The 20,660-nt window shown below is 48.2% G+C and overlaps 1 protein-coding gene across 3 annotated transcripts in view; it reads left to right on the top strand.

Moving 5' to 3' along the window:
- TRPM4 (transient receptor potential cation channel subfamily M member 4) overlaps positions 1-20,660 on the top strand; it is a 386,617-nt gene that overhangs the window by 119,033 nt on the left and 246,924 nt on the right. For all 3 annotated transcript variants that reach the window (XM_069605669.1, XM_069605650.1, XM_069605660.1), the window contains exon 2: positions 16,990-17,057. In XM_069605669.1, coding sequence (XP_069461770.1) covers positions 16,990-17,057 — 68 coding nt within the window. The remainder of the gene's footprint in view (positions 1-16,989; positions 17,058-20,660) is intronic.

Here is a 20,660-nt window from a genome sequence, read left to right as displayed (position 1 = left end):
GGGGCAGAGACAAAGGTTTTACCACAGGTAGGAGAATGGTCTCTGAGTGGGGGAGGGGGTCGGAGTAGGGTGGACTGGCAACCAAAAAGACCCTTGAAATATTAGTTCAAGCGGCCCCATATTAGAGCGTGCAAACGCATGTAGCGTGTAAATTAAACATCTCTCGGTGGGTCTTGGAGGAGTGGGGGGGGTTGCTCCACCCAAGATAATTTGGACAGATGGGTCCATATGGCTAAATTCAAATGACATCTGTCCCTAAGCAGGTTTTAAAATGAAGTTAAGCACAACAAAAAGTCCTTTTGTGTGCTGGCACATTGGAGCATCCCGTGTGCTTGATGGAATTACCAATAATAATCTCGGACACAAACAACTGGACAACCTCAAAGAATATGGCAAAGTACTACTTTATTGTCGGCTCAAATAAAGTAGGGCAATCTAGCGAACAAACTGTAGTTCACACACTCGCACATAGTTTCGACTATACAAAGGCTAAATTGGCAAACTGTCAATCCTATTGAAAGGAGTGATTGGTTAAGGGAGCCTATGTACCTATATGTCATACGTATTAGTAACATTACTGGATGCCCCTTATCAGGTAGGCATGCCTTGAACCACCTCTAAATACATATAATACAGGTTATAGCTGAATAACAGCAGTGGATTGGCCTGTGCAACACTGTATAGCATGTTGCTGCATAGACCATTATGACTGGTTGGCATGCTCTGCCAACCTTGGACTTTCATCTGCTTGTTAGCAGCACATAAGCAAAACGTAATTCGGATGCACAGAACAACATCGGACTACACTTGCCCAATTAGTCCATCTCTCATCAGCCAAGCCAAGGCTTCTCCTTTGTAGTTGACCTTGCAGCCTGTTCTCTGTTCTGGAACTTTCAAGGGAGTGTAGGTACACCATTATCTTCGCCTGGAGCTTAATGAATAGCCTGTGTTTTCTACTTCTGGATCATGCGTGAAGAGACCACGATTTTGTCAATTTTGATCTTTTTATTTAGTTCTATTTAATTCATTTAAGCGGGGTGTCATTACTCGTCTTGGCCTCTGGAGACTTGGTTGCTCTACCTCGCATAGGCTTTCTGCATCCTTCACTGTCCAGTACTTGGCACTTGCAGGTGTTTTCTTTACCTAATCTCAGAGAAATATGTCTAACGTACATGGCTTATCCTCTTGACTTTAGTTGTGCCTTGCAATTATTCCTTGATATATAACATCCTTGATCCCAGGCAAATAGACTCCTCTTTTTTCCGTACACAAAGCTGTTTTTCCAGTGTCTCCTGACTATGCAGGCCTGGTCTGTCTCTGAGGTAGCTTGATTGGTTTCACCACGAGTCTGGCATCCATCTTTTTCTCATGGCTGCTTCAGTCACGTCACATTTTCTTCTACTGCAAGCCTCTATATGTTTTATCTACCCTGCATTTCTGCATGTGTACATTCACTTCATGTCTGTCTTTGGTGCACATTATTTCTTCATATTTGATTACATGTTTGTTTTGTTACTTCTTCATTCTTTAAGTATTTGCATATCGCTTTAGTGCGTCTTCGTGTCTTTCCTTCATGACATCACTCTGCCCTTGACCGATTTCACTTATAGCTCTTTGATGTCCAATGGTGTGTGCAGACCTTCTACTGCCCTTTCAGAGCAGGGGTGCATTCAATATGGTTGCCTGAGTGCATATTGTCTCTCATACACTCAATGCAGGACTAGGACAATGGCTGGTGTCACACATGGGGGCTCTTCTACTGCTGTTCCAGTATGACAGAAGCGAGGGGGTGAGAGCTACAGATGTGTACTTCTGCTCCTTTTCACTTTCTCCTCTGGTTGAGTCCTCTACCACCTTCTCTTTATTTTTTCTCCATATCTTGGTTTCTTTGGGATCCATACTTTTGCTACCCACCTTGGGTTACCTGCATTCTTTATATGCTCATCCACACTCCACGTCATGTGACCACATTCTCCAGTTGGTTGACCGAATACCCAACATCCAATATAGTTATTATGATCCTTTGTGTAACAAAATCTCATCCCTGGTTGTGCCAGCAAGCTCTCTTTGTCCAAATAGCCTTCTTAGCTGTCTTCTTACATTGTCCAATGAGTATTCTCATAGGACAGAATCCCAGGAATACTAACATTAGCATTGCTCCAAGTAGTTTGAAGTCCTTTGCCAGCCAGGTTGGAACTCTTGAAAACTGAGGCGAAAAGCAATCTTCTTGTTTGGCCTCGTCTGCTTCCTCCAACATCTTCATATGCAGGTTTGACAGCGTAGTTATTGCTTGTGTCATGGTTCCATTTTCTTCATCATGGACAGGTATAAAAATGTACAGCAAGAAGACCTGATCTTGGTGCACACGCCTCCTTTCATTTCTGTAATTAAGTCCAGGACACACCTGTTCTGGAGGGCCATGAGCCTGATTGCCCTCCGTTCTTCTCTGATCACATGAAATTATTTTATTGTTGTGATGATCATTTTTAGCAGCTCCCAGCAAGTGATCTGTAACCACTTGGCGTTTAATGCAGTCTGAATTCCTAGCATGAATATAGCTGTAAATATCACTGAAATAGTTCTCACTCTTTTCATCGAAATAAGGCTAAGCAATCTCTTTTTCCTCGGGTGTGCATCCATTTTCAGAAAGTCTATGATCTGTAGGTCTTTGTGGTACTACCAAGGCTGGTGTGCTTATCAGTACCAATGAACAAACTCCTCCCCATCCTGATGGCACCTTCATATATGCTGTTGATCTACAAGCCCAGTAGTGATCTATTAAGACTGCGGTCCTCTAATTCCTGGTACATTAAAAACACGGCCACACCTGAGCTTTTCTCCAACTTTTAATGTGCCTTTATTTCTTATACGTAGGGACGCATTTTGTAGAGCTAGTATCTGCAATGACCCCCCGCCTCCCATCCCATCGTCGACGAATGTTAACCATGCGATCTTAGGCCATTGATCCTTGCATTCTCTTTCTGCATTCACAACTACTTCCCATTGCTCTAACAATGCCATCGCCTTGCACACAATCAATCCATTGATCCATCCTTCAGGAGTAACAAAATGTGCCTTTAATTCATAGTTGGCCTCTTTCCCAGCATTTTCGTATTTACTTTCCGTCCTTGCCCTTGCATTGTAACCTATTTTTCATGGATTTTGATTCCTGCTCCGTTTATTCCAGGCTGTTAATATTTTTCGGTGCACTGTCTCTTGCTTTGTTCTCGACTTCATGTCTTGCACATAATTGTCTACTCTTTGGGATGTCACTTTAGTGACCCACACTATGGACACTGTCCTGCCATGGTTCAGCAAAGTATAAGGTTTGTCAGGCAATGTGGCTTTTTCACTGATACTTCTGTTGCTATGAATATTTTAGATGTTCCCAAAGTATACGGTATAAGGGAACATACATGGCAGCTTTCATCTGCCATTTTTCTCCTTATTTTCTTCATGTGTTGATGCCACATGTTTCCTAAATGAGCCAAGTTATCCAGATTTGAATGTATACCGCCATTGTCTTCCCCAACATCCCTGTTAGATCAAGCAATTTGTTTGGGAATATAAGACAAAATTTAACTCATACCTTCGTCAGGGATAGAAAGCGATGTCTCATTTTCAGGTATTTCACTTGAATTATAAAGCAATATCTCACGAAAAGTGGAAAGCATAAGAAAATGCAAACACATGAGGCAAAATGTAGTTGTAAGGAATATTGCCATAGTATTCAAATGCCAAACAATCTCTTGTGGAGTTGCTTGTAAATGTGCATTTTATATACAGGAACATTCTCATTTTTAACTTGCTATGTAATTCTTGTTATCTTTTGGAAGTCACACTTTTATATCAAAAACTTCAGAATTATCGCAATAATGACTCAGAAAATAATATAACTGTTTTTAGGATATGTCCACATGCCATCTTACTAGAGCTGGGTAAGACTACAATATGTAGGAAAAAACAGCATACAAGAATGTGTGCAATATTATTGTGATTCGCAGACATCATAGAATATGGAATTACTAACTTGGCTGTGACGGAGTAGTTGTGGCCATCTCCCTCCAGCACCGAGAACAGTTTTGGGGAAATAAGGTGACCCCCTGTGAACTAATCAGACCTCCTCCCCATTGCCCATGCTCCTGTGCACCTACCGCACCATTCGATGAGCGCCCGGTCGACCATTTCACTGTTTTGCGCTGAGCCTTTGGCACACAAATAAAAGGAAAATCTCTCTAGCAGTGACTTCAATTGTTTTAACCAGTTTACAATTCAATGCAATGAGCCCCAACATGTCCCTCCGATCCAGGAAAAGGAATCGATGCCCACATTGCCTAGATTAAAGGGTGTGACGGTGGGGAAATGAAGATGACATTGGTCCTGCTTAGATGACTGAGATCTTGGGCTTGACAACAGAGGGGGAGCACTGCCTTGCTCCTCCTCTTACAGCTCAAGGTCCTCCGAGCTCGAGACCCATGGTCCTGCCACTACCGGTGCCGCGTGTCAGTGCCATATGATGGTGTCATCACACCGTTCTGCGCCTGAATGTCCCCTCAACCTTCCTCCTTAGCCTGCCACCACACCGCTCGGAGGAATTCATTGCAAACGATGCCTGCTATTGATACATGTAAAGTGGCATTCACGCAATTCTACCTGCAAAATGAACAAAGTAAGGCGTACCGGCGGCTATGCCTGCGTTTACACCTTTGTTTTTCACTTCATAATGCAAATGACTCAAATTGTATGCAGGGAACCTGTTTGTACATAAGAGCAAATGGGACGGGTGCTCTCCCTGCAATTTACATTTTTAAGTAAAATGATCTCCTGTAATTTTTAAAGTGCTGAAAGGACACTGCTGGGCATTCATTTGGGAAAACGGGAATGGGGTGCCATACAAGTACATTTCTCCCCCACCTATGCAAATCCTCTTCTTAAGGTAGCCTCTCCCCTACCACGGGACGTGTTAGCCCCTCCCCCCGTGAAGTTACGGTTTTGTTGAACACCTGCCACTCACGGTACTCATTTGTTGTGCGAGATGGTGTGTCAACCCTGCATAACTCGATAGAGGCTTGTGTGGTACTAACCACAGATTCCAAAAAGCAGAGGGACCCTAGTGCTTCACCACCCATTTGAGAGTTAGAACCAGGGACATCATTTGGGGGTGGCCAGGGGTCACTTTTGGGACCCCTGGGTACTGCCTTTATGATAGGTATGATATGATAGGTTATTTATAACGCGCTTAATACCGAGAGGTTTCTAAGTGCAGACCCGGGCATCGAACCTGCGGTGCTCCGTGTCGGCTTGCTTCCAAGTCGAGCATGTTGCCCCTGAGCTATCCTCCATTGCGACCCCCTCAACTTTATTAAAAAAAAGAAAACAGAAAAAGGAAGCTCTTGGTGTAGCAGGTGCCTCTGTGGTGCTGGATGCCCCGCCACATAAGGTCTGGTGGGTCCGCAGCCAAGTCGTCACCCATCAGGGTGAAGGCTTGGCCGGGGAGGCGCTCAGTAGGTGTTGGAGCTGACAGTGATATGTGGCACATGCCACGTTCAACTCAAGCCCCTTCTCCCTCGGCTTTCTTGCAGCTCACATACAAGAACGAAGAAGCTCTCGCAGCTTCCTGTTTGTGAGCAGCACGGAGGAGCTGAGGGTGGCCTGAAGGACGGACTGAAGCTGGAAGAAAAAGATGAGAAGCCTGTGTAGAGAATGCAATGACTGGAGGTAAGGGAAGGTGTGAGTGACTGGGTGGTGAATGAGTATGCATGTGTTAAGTGTGTGCTGGGTGGGGTTTGGTGTGTGCCTGTTTGGTGAATCCAGTTTCAGTGAATGTGAGAGGGGATGTATGGGTGAGTGACCAGTGGGTGAAAGTGTGTGCGTCTGTCCTGGGAGACGGAGGATCACTGGAGCATTTTTGCCACATCCTTTATTTACTTTGCATGTTTTACTAGTATTTTCGAGCACAGCCAAGTTAATGTGAGTCATTAACTGGCTCGACTGGCATTTTGGTGCAGCCAGTCTAGCCATTGCTTACTGTTGCATGACATTTTATTGCTCAGCATCTTTAAAAAAAAGCAACCATGGGAAAGCTAATGTTACCTCACTAGACTGATGTTTTGGTGTAGCAGCCTGTATATTTTTTTTACTGTAGCATTACACTTTATTAACTGTGCATCTATGATGAATCAAGCATGATAAGTGTTCTTATGGGTCTAAACTGGCACAGGTTTTCATATTGTGACCCTTTTAATGGCCAAACCAACGGATTATGTTCTTACATGGGAGAGCTGGCATATATTGGCAGAGCCAGTTTTGTGAAAGGTGCCAGCAATGATACTATAAGAAATATCTTAAAGCGAACAGGAGTTTGGTTTTATATGGGACTACTAGCATATGTTGTTGGAGCCAGCATGGAAATGTATGGGCACACCTGGCATGACAATGTTTTTTATACTGGCATATTTTGCAGGGACCGGCATGATAATGCATTGGGTAATGCCCTATGCACTTTTGCGACTTGCATCTATTGTATTTCTTTTCATGATTTACCCTACAAAACTAATTACCCAAATGTTCACAAAGTGTGCTGTGTACCATTATAACCCATTATTCAAAACATTTTCTCTGGGGAGGGAGAAGAATCCCCTGACTGAACCCCCCCTGCACTCCCCACAACCCATTTTCGTTAGTTCATACTCCCTCACTACGCGTGGTCGCAAGCACATACTTGTAGCAAATATTTACACCCTCCAAAAAAATAACTCCCCAGTATATGTGTAGACCAGGCACTGCCGCTTCTTTCTATCATATGTTTAACATTGAAGCTTTGATTAAAAAACATTTACTTCTTTCACTTTCAGTAGTGCATGCCCCTGCAGCGGCATAATCATCATGGACATTGTGCAGACGTGGTGGTCTGGACCGGCCCGCGGTGTGGCGTGACCTTTGCTTTGTTAAGGAGCTTGAGGGGGGGGGCACAGTGTGGCTCGCAGGACAGGCGCCAAATTCTGTGCTACTCCATTGGGCACCACTGGGTCTGACAATGGGGGTTGTGTGCAGTGCGCGCCCTTAAATATGCCAGTGGGTATACGGGTGAGAAGCAACTTGTGGGTGTTCTCAATTTAAAATTGTGGTGCCATGGATTTGTGCAGTGAGGATATTACATTAAATGGTGTTTTTGTTTTTTGTTTTTTTAAGTCCTCTGGCACCCAGTATTACTTTTAGATAAAAAAAACTAGCGGGGGGTCTTGGCTATATTGAAAGAACCTTTCCCAGGTATTATACACCAGCAAAGCTAACGTTATCAGGTGCACTCACCTCTGTGTATGCAGACCAGTCTAATAGGTTTCTTCTATCGTAGTGGCAGCTGAATGCTATATACATTTATAACCATGGAATTTTGTTGATACTAAATCCTGGTCAATGATTGAATTTTTTAAGACTTGCTCGTGCAGCCTTTTTCTCTTGGGTAAACAGCGGTGCATGCCTCCCCAGGGCAGTAATGTGGCTTCTTTTTTTATCACAGCAACGCCTCAGATAATGCGTACTCTGTGTCCATTGATCTATAGATGTTTCCTACACTAGCTGTAGCCTGCATTAGAGATTGTGGTTACCCTGTTACAAATACCACATTCTGTATGTTTTACATATAGACCCCACGTCGAATCTGGAAAAGGACATTCCCCAAATGTGTGATCGTGGACAAATCATGCCTCCCTCTGTGCCTCGGTTCTTTATCTGGCTGAAATGAGCACCTGGAAACACAGGTGCTAGACGCATCTGAAAAATCTGAAGGTAGTTTGCCATCACTTCCCATGACATCACTTGGGGGAGGAGTCAAATGACATTTCCTGTGATGGCATCAGATTGTCAAGGGGCGTGGGATGTCCCTTCCGCTACCACTGGCCTTTTGGTGAAATGACGTCCCAGGTTAAAACTGCTGTAGATCGCTAAGTACTGTGAAGGAGAGTACAGCATTCATTCTCACTTTAAATATCCTGCCTTTTTCTTCTTCCCTGTCTCTACCCGTCTGCCTTTCCACGTCGCTTTCTACTTCTCTCTCCTCTCTCTCGAGCGCTTTCTCCCCGCCTCTCCCTCCCTCTCGTTGGCACGCAGTTACTTCTTCCACACTCATTTTTCCTCCTTGCGAGACACACGAGTGCAGGAGAAGGTATTTGGGACACTTCCGCCGAATTACCAAATGTCCCGCTGGGCACATCACACAGTCTCGCCGCCTCATAACCCGCGAAAAGGGTTCAGGTAAAAGAAAGTGCAGGGCCTCGCATCAGTGGCACATTCTAGAACACCACCCTCCCACTTCCAGGTCCTCCTTAGTTTCACAGCAGCATAGAGGGTTTTCTACATAGCTGTCATTCCAGTAGTCTGGGGGAAAGACCAACCCACTGAGGGTCGGGTTTCAAGGTGTTTGAGGGGTGGGGGAATAGATCAGGTGCTGTTTTAGTGCTCCGATGGATGTGTGAGTCATATTGTAATGCTGCTGTTACAGCCCTTTGAGCATATAATACAGTGTGGAATATAATGAACGTCGTTGCCTTTATTAAGGCCCAGAAGGCGTATATTAAATGTTAAAGGTATTTGTACTGCACACCGTCACCAACGGAATTGGTCCCCCGGCGCTCTGGCAGATCTGCAAATGAGAAGGTGGGATGGGTTAGTAGGTGAAGCGGGAGTAGGATAGTGAGAGCAGTGGTGTTCTGTTGGCTGCTTCAACTCAGTATACATCGGGTGCTGAGCTTCGGTGCGAGTATTGGATCGATGTCAGACCTTGTGTGCTGTTGGTGTTTGTGTTGTTCCGGTGTGAAGTGCGTGCGGGTTGTTGTGCGAGAGATGGTTGTGTGAGATTTTTGAGTGAGATAAGCCTGCAGAGATGTTAAGTTTTGTTAGTCGGTTTGTATGAAGGTTAACAGAAGTTCAGAATTCTATCCGAATGTGGCACTCGCCAATCCTCCCAATTTCAAAGGGTTGGGCAAAAGGGCTACGCCCGGCAGGGTTTGGTTTATGTGGGGCGCTCCCTGTGCTGTTCTAACACGCTTTAAGCTGTAGAGTTTGTCAATAGGAAATATAGGGTGACCAGATTAATAGAAAAACGGGACAGGCCATAGACATCAAGCAGGACTAACGTAAACACAAATACAGCAGTAGTCCTACTTCTAGGTCACTGTCCTGTTGCGTAGGTGGGGGGCGGCAGGGGGTGTGCTCACAGGCACACTCCCCTCAGAGGAGAGCGGCCGGGGAGGGGAAGGGGAAGGAAAGGGGTGCGTGAATAGCATTCACACCCCCATTCACACTGGAAGAATTGCATTGGGCCTGATTTCAAAATCGTTCCCTGCAAAAACCGGGACCGTAGCCATCCACCCTTGCAAACCCGGGACGGGGTTTATAAAATTAAAAAAACACCTGGGACCTAGGACGATTTCCCGGGAAAACCGGGACGTCTGGTCACTCTAAAAATGCTGAAATGCGCTATATTTTCCAAGACACCTATATGCCATTTAAGTAACTTCTAATATATTTGTGGCCTACAAGACTATATCAAATATATGGGTAGTAAAATGTGTCATCTGTATACTATTTAGGCTCGCATATATCTGCTCCAAGGGCATGCATGTGAACTTTAAGTTGGCATCTGTGCTGCAAACTGCTCATTTAGACACATTTTTCTAAAAGAATCCGTAACAAAGGTCAAAAGTGTCACCAAGTAGGGGTTTAAATGTTCTGCAAGTCCTTCCATGGTTTGGCTCGTGTCATTCTGTCCTGTTGTCCGGTTTCGCTGTACATTAATTGCCCCATTACAAACGCTGGGCTACAAGTACCAGAAAACAAACTGATGAGAGTCTAAAAGAAACGGCTGGCAAACCACCTCCCAAATGATATGCGACAACTTCATATGTGATCTCTGCTCGGAGTTATATGTGTGATCAAGTCACCTGCTCTTAGTCATTGTTCAATACAGGCATATCCAGAGTGTGGCGCGGGTGTCGCCACAGCGGTAACTGCATACCTACCAGATTCTCCTAGGCATTGTGAATAGTTGAAATCTCTGGTGTCCACTGAGTTGGTGACAACCTGTGTGGCTACTTTCTGGGACACCTGAGCAGAGTAAGTGACTATTGATGTAGCGCTTCTCATCTTTCAGTGCCGTCGCCTGGTTCACTTGCCCAAAAGAACAGCCCTATTTGGAACCGATTAGAGTAGGCCACCGGAGTAGGGTGGTTGAACGCTTAACTCGTTCTGCAGGAACTACCTTACGCACCATGGCCGGATCCTCACGTTTACGAGTTAAATGGTAACAAGGGTGTCCCGAAAAGATCCCAGCGGTCCCTTTAGGAGAATTAACAAATGTGCACCACTGGAGAAGATGGCATCTGGGTACCAGCCGGTAGAGTGTAACCCCTCCTACCTACACTACAAGATAAGTAACAATACCCTGCAAAAGATGATATTTTACTTGCTTTGCACAATTATTCTATATCCGCAATTAAATGTGCACTCGGGAGGATAGCTCAGGGGCAACGCAAGCCGACGTGCAGCAACACGGGTTCAATCCCCGGGTCCGCGCTTAGAAACCTCTGGGTATTAAGCGTGTTGAAAATGACCAATTCTAATAGCAACCTATCCTTGTCAATCTTCAGGAAGCCATTAAACCTGCTTGGTTAAGAGTAACCTGTCAGAAATCAAATAATTGGTGACGGAACGGAAGAACCCCTTAACCCCAGTCAGAGTGAACTCCAGTTACCTAGAAGAGTGCTGCCAGCGGGGTGGTACGAATGTGTGCCTCCGCGTTCAGGAAGCTTACTTGAGGATACAACAGGTTGTTCGCCTGCTGGTTCACTTGAGGCGACTTCAATGACTTGTCAGTCAGCTGGGGTTGTGGGGGATGGCGGTGGAGGGCGCACATCAGAAGTGATATCACCATGGTTTGATTTTTTTTTTTATAAAGGGAATGGGCTTAATGGAGGTGCCCTAAGGCCTCAGAGTCATTGGGACTTGGCTGGATTTGCCTGCAACTCCCTTATTCATTCAGTGAGTGCGACAAGGGTCTGCAGCTCTTCAGATGTTTTGGACTATGACTTCCATGATCCTGCCCCATTGACAATGCTGGTTAGGGCTGATGGGACTTGAGGTCCAAAGGTTGCAGAGCCCTGGCTAGAGTTTGCTTGACGGATGACATCCAGAAGTGGGTTAGGACTGCATATCTGACATGCACTAATCTGGAAACGGGCATCTTGGCAAAAGATGTTAATTGCTAGTTTGCAAAGAGACAAAATCTCACCAAGTAGAGATGTTCCTCCATGTAAAGGCCGAAGACCCTCCATATGGCCCTGAATCAATCCTGCCCTGGAGCAGTTGGGGGTGTGGGGGGGGAAAGCAGGTGCCAAACTTGGGTCATTTCTCGACCGTGGCTTTGGCCGGACGGAATGGATCTGAACATCCACTCAGGAGAGGGCTGTGGTTTTATTGTCCGTCTTGGTCATTTGTTCTTGTGTGTCTCCAATGGCGCCATGATTAGGTGATTGCTTGTTGAAACAACGCCCGGTTCTAAGTTCCTGGAGAATGCCAGCCGCCCAGAAAGCCTTCCTCTGGGTCTTAATGCTTGTTTATCTGCGGAAGGACTCTGTGTCATGAGCGGAAGTGATGTCTGATTACCCAATTAACCTTACTAGAACATTCCACCAGCCTTCCCAATTACGAGCACACTTCCTTTTTCCCCCTCTTGAGGTGTCTCTTTTCCGTCACTTCAGGATTTAAATCGGTGACCCAGGCAGGGCCTCTCTTTCTTGATTCACCCTTTGAAGCCGAGCCAAGTGTCGTTGGGGTCCAGCCTAGTTTGAGTCTCTTCGCTTCTTCGCCTCTTCCTTCGTGTCCATATGTCCGCAGGTGTCGATCCAGACCGCGTTTTACACGCCTGCTATTTGGATACAATTCAGCCAGTTTCCGGGGACTGAGACTCCATGAGAGTCTTTACATGATATCCCAGATATCGGGATTCCAAGAACGTGCCCCATTCTCTGGAGCACCAGCCTTCTCAGGTGTGAGGATGGAGGCCATATCCTTTAAGCATGCCAGTCCCTGCTCATTGCTACCGCATCCAGCCAGCCACGTCTGTATTCAATCTCTAGCAGTGCCTTGGATTTATTTCCCATTATAAAGGAAAAGTCAAAAATGTGCCCTTTCTTCTTGCACGTTTCTCCTTGTTGTGTCCCTTTTTTTATAAAAGTTAAAAGGCCGAAAACATATGGCACACTATGTGTATCCCCGACCAACACAAAAAAAACTACAGTTTCTCCTCTGTGCGTTTGTTGTGTACTGTTTGTATGTATTGATTTATATTACATCTAGTTGTGTTTTTGGGAATAGGATTGGTTTAGTTTCTTCCCTTGTTTGTCCACCCGGGTCACTGGGGGGTAGGGGGGGCGGTTTGGTTCTCAGGTACACACTTGTGGGTTATCTGGACATGGACACACACCTCTCTTGCGCACTCTTGCGCACTCTTGCGCTCTCTTGCGCTCTTTCTCCTCTCCCCCTCCCTTTTTCAGGAGGAATATTCCATCATGATTGGTGTGTGGGGGGGGGCGCTTATTCTTTTTGTAGGCGCCGGTTTGGATGCCTGGGTCAGAAAGCCCTTCCGACCCTCTGTGTGGGAGGCAGAGGCATTGGGGAGGCCTCCAGAGTAGGAGAGGAGGGGGGCCATCGGAAAAGGGCATGCCGGCGATGAGCACAGAGGCAGGGAAATGAGGGATTCTTGTGGACACCCACACAGCGGCATTAGAGGGGCAGGCAGGCATGTCCCTCGGGTAGGAGGAGGGGTGGCTGCAGCATGCACCCTAAAGACACAGAGGAAGAAGTTGTTTCCAACCAACACAGCAGGGGTGGCACAGCGGATAAGTGGGAAGACTATGGGGAGATGCCCAGGAGGAGGAGGAGGGGTCGGGGGTGGGAGACGAGTGTACATGAAGAGGTGGCAGAGGGGGAAAGCCAGGAGGTTCCCCAGAGAGCAGTGACCTCAACCTACCCACACATCCCACGGGGTCCTGGCTGTGGGACTGCCACCAGGGAAAGGGGTCAGGGGGAGGTCCCGGAGGTCTTCTACAGTTTGGAGGGCTGTGAGAAGTGGGGCAAATGGGGGCAAAAGGCATGCAGAACGGATGGGGCATGCCCTAGGGATGACTGTGCTGTGGAGCCCTGTGAGCCCTGTGTGCCAGTGTCACAAGAGTGTCCTAGACTCAACGTGTCCTCTGAGGCTACTGGCTATGCAGCCACCACTACCCACTCTATCCAGGATGGGGAGGGGCACACTAGCATGTCCCAGAGCCGGGGAGAAATATGGCAGGAACATTGGGCATACCACAGTCTAGCCTGCTCAATCAATGTTGGTGGCAGTGGTGTGAAGCACCAGGCTCCTTTTGCCAGGGCTCCCTTCATAAGCAGTGGGGGGGGCGGTCATGTGCCGATGAGAGCATGCCTCTTTGGGCCCGACCCCCTGGAGTACATAATGCAGCCTGGGAGATGAACTGCCTTAATTGGGGGGGGTGGGGGAGTCGGCTGGTGGGGGAGTCGGCTGGTGCAGGGGTCGGCTCGTGGTGGTTGGCAACCTGTGGCGACACATGGCGCTCCACCGCCCTTCCTTTCTAGAGGGCCTTGTGCAGGGGTGGGGGGGGATAAGCCCGTGATGGGGAAGGGATTTGATTTACAGGACGCCCCACCCATGAGAGTGGCAGAAGTCTGCTGGAGAACTTTAGTCCTCCGCCCTGCAGAGGAGTGAAAGCGCCTTAGTAGGTGGCTGCGCCTTGTGAAAAACCCAAGATATGTAATGCGGTGCTCTTCCCTGTGAGGGTACCCAGCAGCCTTGGTGGTTGATGGTGCCCTGTAAAAGAACCCGTGTACCTTAAGGGTCGGCTGCACCCTGTGAGAAGAAAATGAGACCCGTAAGCGGCGGTTGCCCCCTGGTGGAGAACATGGAAAGTGTTTGTTTTTCTCAGGCTTCCAGTGTATTCGGTGCCCTGGAAGGTGGACGACCGCAACTGCCAGGGCCTCCCAGTCACTACTGGGATACCCATCCCCCAACCTCACACACAATGAAACCACCCTGTCCTACGTTTCAGTGTCTGGCGCGCACTGGGTAATACATCCTCGTTATCGTCACCCAAGAGGGTGTGTTGGCTATGGGTAGTCTTCCACACTTCAGTGCTTGCTCATTTTTTAAAAATGTAAATTGTCCAACATCTGGCTCTGTGAGAATTGTGCAGTTGCAGGCAATAGCCCAGGCTGCATTAAATGCTCTCTCTGACTGCAGACTTGAGGAGGAGGGGGGTGGAGCAGCTTAGCGCGTCGGTGGCCATATGGACCGCTTGGTGTACGCATACTGTACAAGGTGCGCGGGGAGGGGTTTTCCCACAGAACTGTGTATCTGCCGGGCTCTGCATGTTTAATGGCGTGCAAAGCCAGGCCAAAAAAAGCAAAATGCAGAGCAGTCTCTGAACACATGCCTACTCTGCATTCTGCAGGTCATGCGCTTGGCTCCCTGATTGGGTCACCTCTCCAATTATACACATTGTGTCCAAGCAGTTTTCTAAAATGGTTCAACAGGTTTCACCAGCGTCCACGCTCCGTACGATGTGATGGAATGTGCATCGTGCGTCCCTTCATTTTGTATTTGCGTAGCGCATTCAGATTGTATTACATTGACCCCCTTTCCAGCAGTATACCAGGTGTCGCCCAATGGCATCTGTTTTGTGCGCTCACTTCAATAGATGCCAACTGACTGGCGCGTCTCCTGCTACCAACTGGAGTCCCTGCTGCTCACTCCCAGCAAAATCGGGAGTGTGTGACACTCGCCCACTTCAGTGGTCCTGGTGAGTTCCTGGCTCCTCCCACATCCTCTCCTAGGAGGCATGCATCTAGTCTCCTCGCTTCAAGAGTCCACACTGACTGTCCTGCCACCCTCCTCCACTCGAATTCAATGAAAATGTAACATAGCGTGGCTTCAACAAAAACAACCCTGAATCTCACTCTCTTGCTGGGTCTCGGTCACTCACTACGCCTCCCTCCTGTTCTTCCAACAACTACTCTGAATATCCTTAAACGTCCCGAAATATCTTCTGCCCGCCTCCAGCACTGGCCTCCTGCCCGAGACTAAATTCCCGGGTCTAGCCATGTGTCCTCCTTTAAACCGTGTGGACGAACTTCAGACAAACCTTTCCAAAAGATTGAGGTTCGTCCTTAAGGAATCACCCAAAATTCATGTGATTTAGGTGTTCTGGAAACGTATGTCCAGTCCATGCAGACATGCAAAAGAGATGAGGGTCCCTGAAGTGATAGCAGTGACTCACTCGTGTAGGAAGTGGAGGGAGTCCAAGGCGGTGTCACGCATGCATAGATCCAGACTGTGTCAAAGACCCTGAGGTACCATCAGGGATGCACAGGTACAGAATGTGTGAGTGTCCCTGAGGCGGTGTCACGCATGCATAGATCCAGCATGTTCCTGAGGTGGTGTCGGTCATGCATAGATCCAGAATGTGTCAAAGACCCTGAGGTACCATCAGGGATGCACAGGTACAGAATGTGCGAGTGTCCCTGAGGTGGTTTCAGTCATGCATAGATCCAGAATGTGTCAAAGACCCTGAGGTACCATCAGGGATGCACAGGTACAGAATGTGCGAGTGTCCCTGAGGTGGTTTCAGTCATGCATAGATCCAGAATGTGTCAAAGACCCTGAGGTACCATCAGGGATGCACAGGTACAGAATGTGCGAGTGTCCCTGAGGTGGTTTCAGTCATGCATAGATCCAGAATGTGTCAAAGACCCTGAGGTACCATCAGGGATGCACAGGTACAGAATGTGCGAGTGTCCCTGAGGTGGTTTCAGTCATGCATAGATCCAGAATGTGTCAAAGACCCTGAGGTACCATCAGGGATGCACAGGTACAGAATGTGCGAGTGTCCCTGGACTGGTGTCAATCATGCATATATCCAGGAGGTTCTTGAGGTGGTGTCAGTCATGCATGTACCAAAGACCCTGAGGTACCATCAGGGATGCACAGGTACAGAATGTGTGAGTGTCCCTGAGACGGTGTCACGCATGCATAGATCCAGCTTGTTCCTGAGGTGGTGTCAGTCATGCATAGATCCAGCATGTACCAAAGACCCTGAGGTACCATCAGGGATGCACAGGTACAGAATGTGTGAGTGTCCCTGAGGCGGTGTCACTCATGCATAGATCCAGCTTGTTCCTGAGGTGGTGTCAGTCCTGCATAGATCCAGCATGTACCAAAGACCCTGAGGTACCATCAGGGATGCACAGGTACAGAATGTGTGAGTGTCCCTGAGGCGGTGTCACTCATGCATAGATCCAGCTTGTTCCTGAGGTGGTGTCAGTCATGCATAGATCCAGAATGTGTCAAAGACCCTGAGGTACCATCAGGGATGCACAGGTACAGAATTTGCGAGTGTCCCTGAGGTGGTTTCAGTCCTGCATAGATCCAGCATGTACCAAAGACCCTGAGATGCCATCGGGGATGCACAGGCACAGAATGTGTGAGTGTCCCTGAGGCGGTGTCACGCATGCATAGATCCAGCATGTTCCTGAGGTGGTGTCAGTCATGCATAGATCCAGCATGTACCAAAGACCCTGAGATGCCATCGGGGATGCACAGGCACAGAATGTGTGAGTGTCCCTGAGGCGGTGTCACGCATGCATAGATCCAGCTTGTTCCTGAGGTGGTGTCAGTCATGCATAGATCCAGCATGTACCAAAGACCCTGAGGTACCATCAGGGATGCACAGGTACAGAATGTGCGAGTGTCCCTGAGGCGGTGTCAGTGATGCATAGCTACAGACGGCATGTAGGTCCATAGGGCGTTAACCATGATACACCTGCATGGCGGTGTAACCACCTGCACCAGGCATTTGCAGTAGGGACTTGTAGAGAGATTGTTTTGTTGGCAACGTCACTTATTTTCTCATTCTTTCCCTGCAGGAGTGGATCCCCAGGTACATCAAGAAGAAAACATGCACAACCTTCATCGAGGACAGCAGCATGCAAAGGTGAGCGATACCAATCCAGGCCTGCGCCAAACACGCTGCCCCATTACACTGCCTGCTCTTCTCCATTAGCCGCTCTTCACTGATCTCGCTGAACCTGTACCTTTAACCAGAGACCAGGTCTTGGTTCCTGAATGCCAGCAATGCCATCAGTGTCTGCAGCCATAACGAAAGTCTACAGACCCGACTCCACCCCCAATAGACAATTAGTGTATGCTCGGGGGGTGGGGGGGTCTGTCTGCAATCTGCGACGCTCCATTTGTTTGGGCTATAATTGCTATGACCCTTCACCATTGACTATACTGGGCTGATGGGAGTTGCAGTCCAAAACATCTGGAGATCCAACTGTTACAAGAGGCCATTTTGTTAGAGCAATTCTGATAGTGTTGTGTGTGCAGGAACTACAGGGAGAGCAGGCCTGGGGCAGAGAGGGCATTAATGGTACTAGAGGGGCTGCATGTGTTGAGAGCTGGTCCATGATTGACAGCAAAGCAGGGGGAGTGCAGTGACTCGCTGTAGGCAAGTGAGAGGAGGCCTCGTTACTGAAGCATTGCCATGATGATGTATGGGCAGGTATCGCCACAGAGAGTGGGTCTCGTACCTGGGGCAGAGTGGGCACCACAGTCTTTATGCATTGTGCTGTATTTTGTACAGAGAACCTCAAGCCTTTCGGACGCTGCATGGCACTTGCCGGTGAAGGTGGAACTGTGGCACGGGGTTGATTCATGCGACGAGTGATGATACCGGTTTCATGAAGCGCTTAATCTAGTTTTCCTCAAGTTTCTAAGCACTCCTCTAACAGTTTATTATTGCCTGGTACTTCATGGTAGAATCAGAGGTACAGTTGTGTGTTTCCACATTTGGGGTCCCATCCTTCAAGATGAGCTGAAGTGGGCCCCAAACGTCTGGGCGGGCATCGTTCCTGATTTATGTAGGCAGCCGGGCAGATCCTCTGAAGCACGCCTACTTCAGTGGGACTCGTTTTAGGTTCTTCATGGCAACTGGGCATTGCCCTCAAGCTGGTGCCCAGGGAGAGCCATAGGCGACGTGCTTTCGCCTCCACTCTATCCCTCCATGTTGGCTTTCACAGTATTTGGTTGGGTATGTTTTTAAGAGTGGCTCAACCTGAGGTGGCTGAGGAGGGTTGCTGCGTCTGTACTTCAGGCGGTTGGCGCCATTAGGGTGTTTAATTTTACTCCCTGATCGCTGGCAGTTGGTCGATTTGTTTCAGAGTAGTGGGGTGATAGGTTTATGGATATTGTTATTGCAGGATGATTGGCTGTGAGGAGCAGCTGTGGGTTAGTGCCTTTGCTGATGGCATTGGTCCATGCTATGGGGTGCTGCCAAGCGTTTATATACTTGTAAAGTCTCTTCATTTTCTCGAGTGCCAACATACACGCATTGAAAAGATGAGTAATCATCCACGATAAACCATGACCCTTTCCCTCTGTGACCACGGACGCAGCACGTGATCCCGCACGCCGGCCATCACGTGAGGCAGCAAAAGTCTATTGTGTTCAGAGAGGGGTAGTACTGTTGCTGCCTTGCAGCGGTGCTGTCCAAGGACCCAATGCTGCGCAACTAAAACCCTTCGGTAAGAAGGGGTCACCAGAAATACACAGTTCCTAGAGGGAGGGGTGTTTAACACCCGTTCATAGGTACAGTCTATCAAGTCTATCAGGTAACCGTCAAGATTTGAATGTCCTGCGTCAACTGAAACATTAAGGACGTAGTTTAGAGCTGCCTGTCAAAACCAATTGAAAATGTCCCATCTAACGTTTGCGTCAGCAACCCTTGCCACGTGTTCCGACGGCCCACTGCTAGTTCCAGCAATGCCCACCTCTTCTAGAACAGTAGCGGCGAGACTGCCCACGAGGCCACGAACCGGCTGCTTTCACCGAGATTTCTAGATGTATTTCCCGTGCTCTTTATGGAGGTTCTTAGTGAACGTAATGTTGCAATATTTTCCTCCGCTTGCTGTGAAAGGGGCACATGTGCTTTGCATTACTGCATCTCCCATATTACAGAATGCATGTCCTAAGAATATACATCACCCTTTGCCGGACCCTGCAACGGGCTGGTGGTGGATACCTACCAAAGGATACATGGTTTTTGCTGCAAGTTATTGAAAGGGGTCACGTCATTTGGCTTCCGTGACCCCGATGTGAACTTTCTTGTTTCCGTTTCTTCGGGGCCCTCTCGGAAGCCTCCTTTTGCACAATGAAGTATGTTCGTGCTGAATAAATGGAAGGACGATGCATTCACAAAGGGAGACGGCCAATGGTGGCCCAGTAGAACAGGTCACTGTAGAATTCCCAGGGGTAGCATACATGATTTCACACCTGACTATTGAACACACCGTCTAGGTCGGGGGCCTGCAACCTTTGGCTCGCTAGATGTTTAGGACTATAATTCCCATCAGTCCGAGCCAACCTAGTCAGTGTTGAGGCGTCATGGCATGTGTAGTCCCAGACATCATAGATTGCACACCCCTGGCCTAGGTGAATGGGACAGCTTTACTATAGAGGCCATTGCCCCTTTGGGAATCCCCTGCATTGTGTAATAATTCCTGTCTAAGTAGCTGTGATGGGATTGGTTGTCTGCTGGTGGGATTTCCCCTTCCTGTGCTACAAGTAAGGGCACATGATCATGGGAAATTGTGAGTTGCAGCAGGTACTCGCCTCAGATTATCTCCAAGTGAGTTGCAGGTTCCTTATTGGGGTATGACCGTAAGCATTCTAATTGCCGTGGCAGGAATAGTCCTATGTGCATAGCCAAATATCCATGAAGGGTAGTCCCTCCCTCCCTTCCAGCCTGCCCATTAGACTCCCGTCACTTCTCTCCCATCAGTGGGCGCTGCCTTGCTTACAAGAGCACCCCCACCCCTTCAACAGAGACTATTGCCCATTACTTTCGACCAGAATCCTTCTTCAGGGGCACGGAGTCTGGGAACCTGGCGAGCACCTATTCGAAACATTTGTTTGGGATCTGCTGTCTCTTTATAGTGCCGTGGAGGCTGCCTACAGAGTGGTCTTGTGGGTCCTAGTTGCAGGTGAAGTAGGGGTCCAAGTTGTACCTGGAGCATTTCCTGCATTCCTAGGCACCACTTTTGTGCGTTCCTAGGCACCCCTTTTGTGCTTTAGTAAACGCCCCTTTTGTGAGTTCAAGATCTTGTGAGTTGTGCACTGTGCTATTTACGATAGCGGTGCTTTGTCCAAAGCTGACCCCTTTCAGGCCGATCCAGCGCTCTTCGAGCTTCCTCGCAAGCTCTGTTGAGAGTTCCGGGACCCCACAAAGCTCAGCCTGGGGGGCGTTCTTTCTCAGTTCTGGCCCCTGCGCTATGGAACTCTCTTCTGCTGCACCTCTGTGACACTGTTGATCATCTTCAGTTTCGCAAGACTCTGAAAACGTACCTTTTGCGTTCTCGGCTAATTTTCCTACTGCCAATCTGCTTTTAGAGCCTAGATGCCTTCTGGCCTTAGTTCGAGCTCTATAAATCCCCATACCATTCCTATACACCCCTTTTGTGCCTCAGAACCGCCCCCGTCATGGAAGACCGGCAGAACCCCTTTGCAGCCCCATGGCTTGAGAACTGTTTGTGTCCTC

The sequence above is a fragment of the Ambystoma mexicanum genome, chromosome 1p (assembly GCF_040938575.1).
Source record: "Ambystoma mexicanum isolate Mex_15411 chromosome 1p, UKY_AmexF1_1, whole genome shotgun sequence".
Lineage (NCBI taxonomy): Eukaryota > Metazoa > Chordata > Amphibia > Caudata > Ambystomatidae > Ambystoma > Ambystoma mexicanum.
Note: the sequence above shows the minus strand (reverse complement) of the source record. Positions and strands in the feature narration are given on the sequence as shown.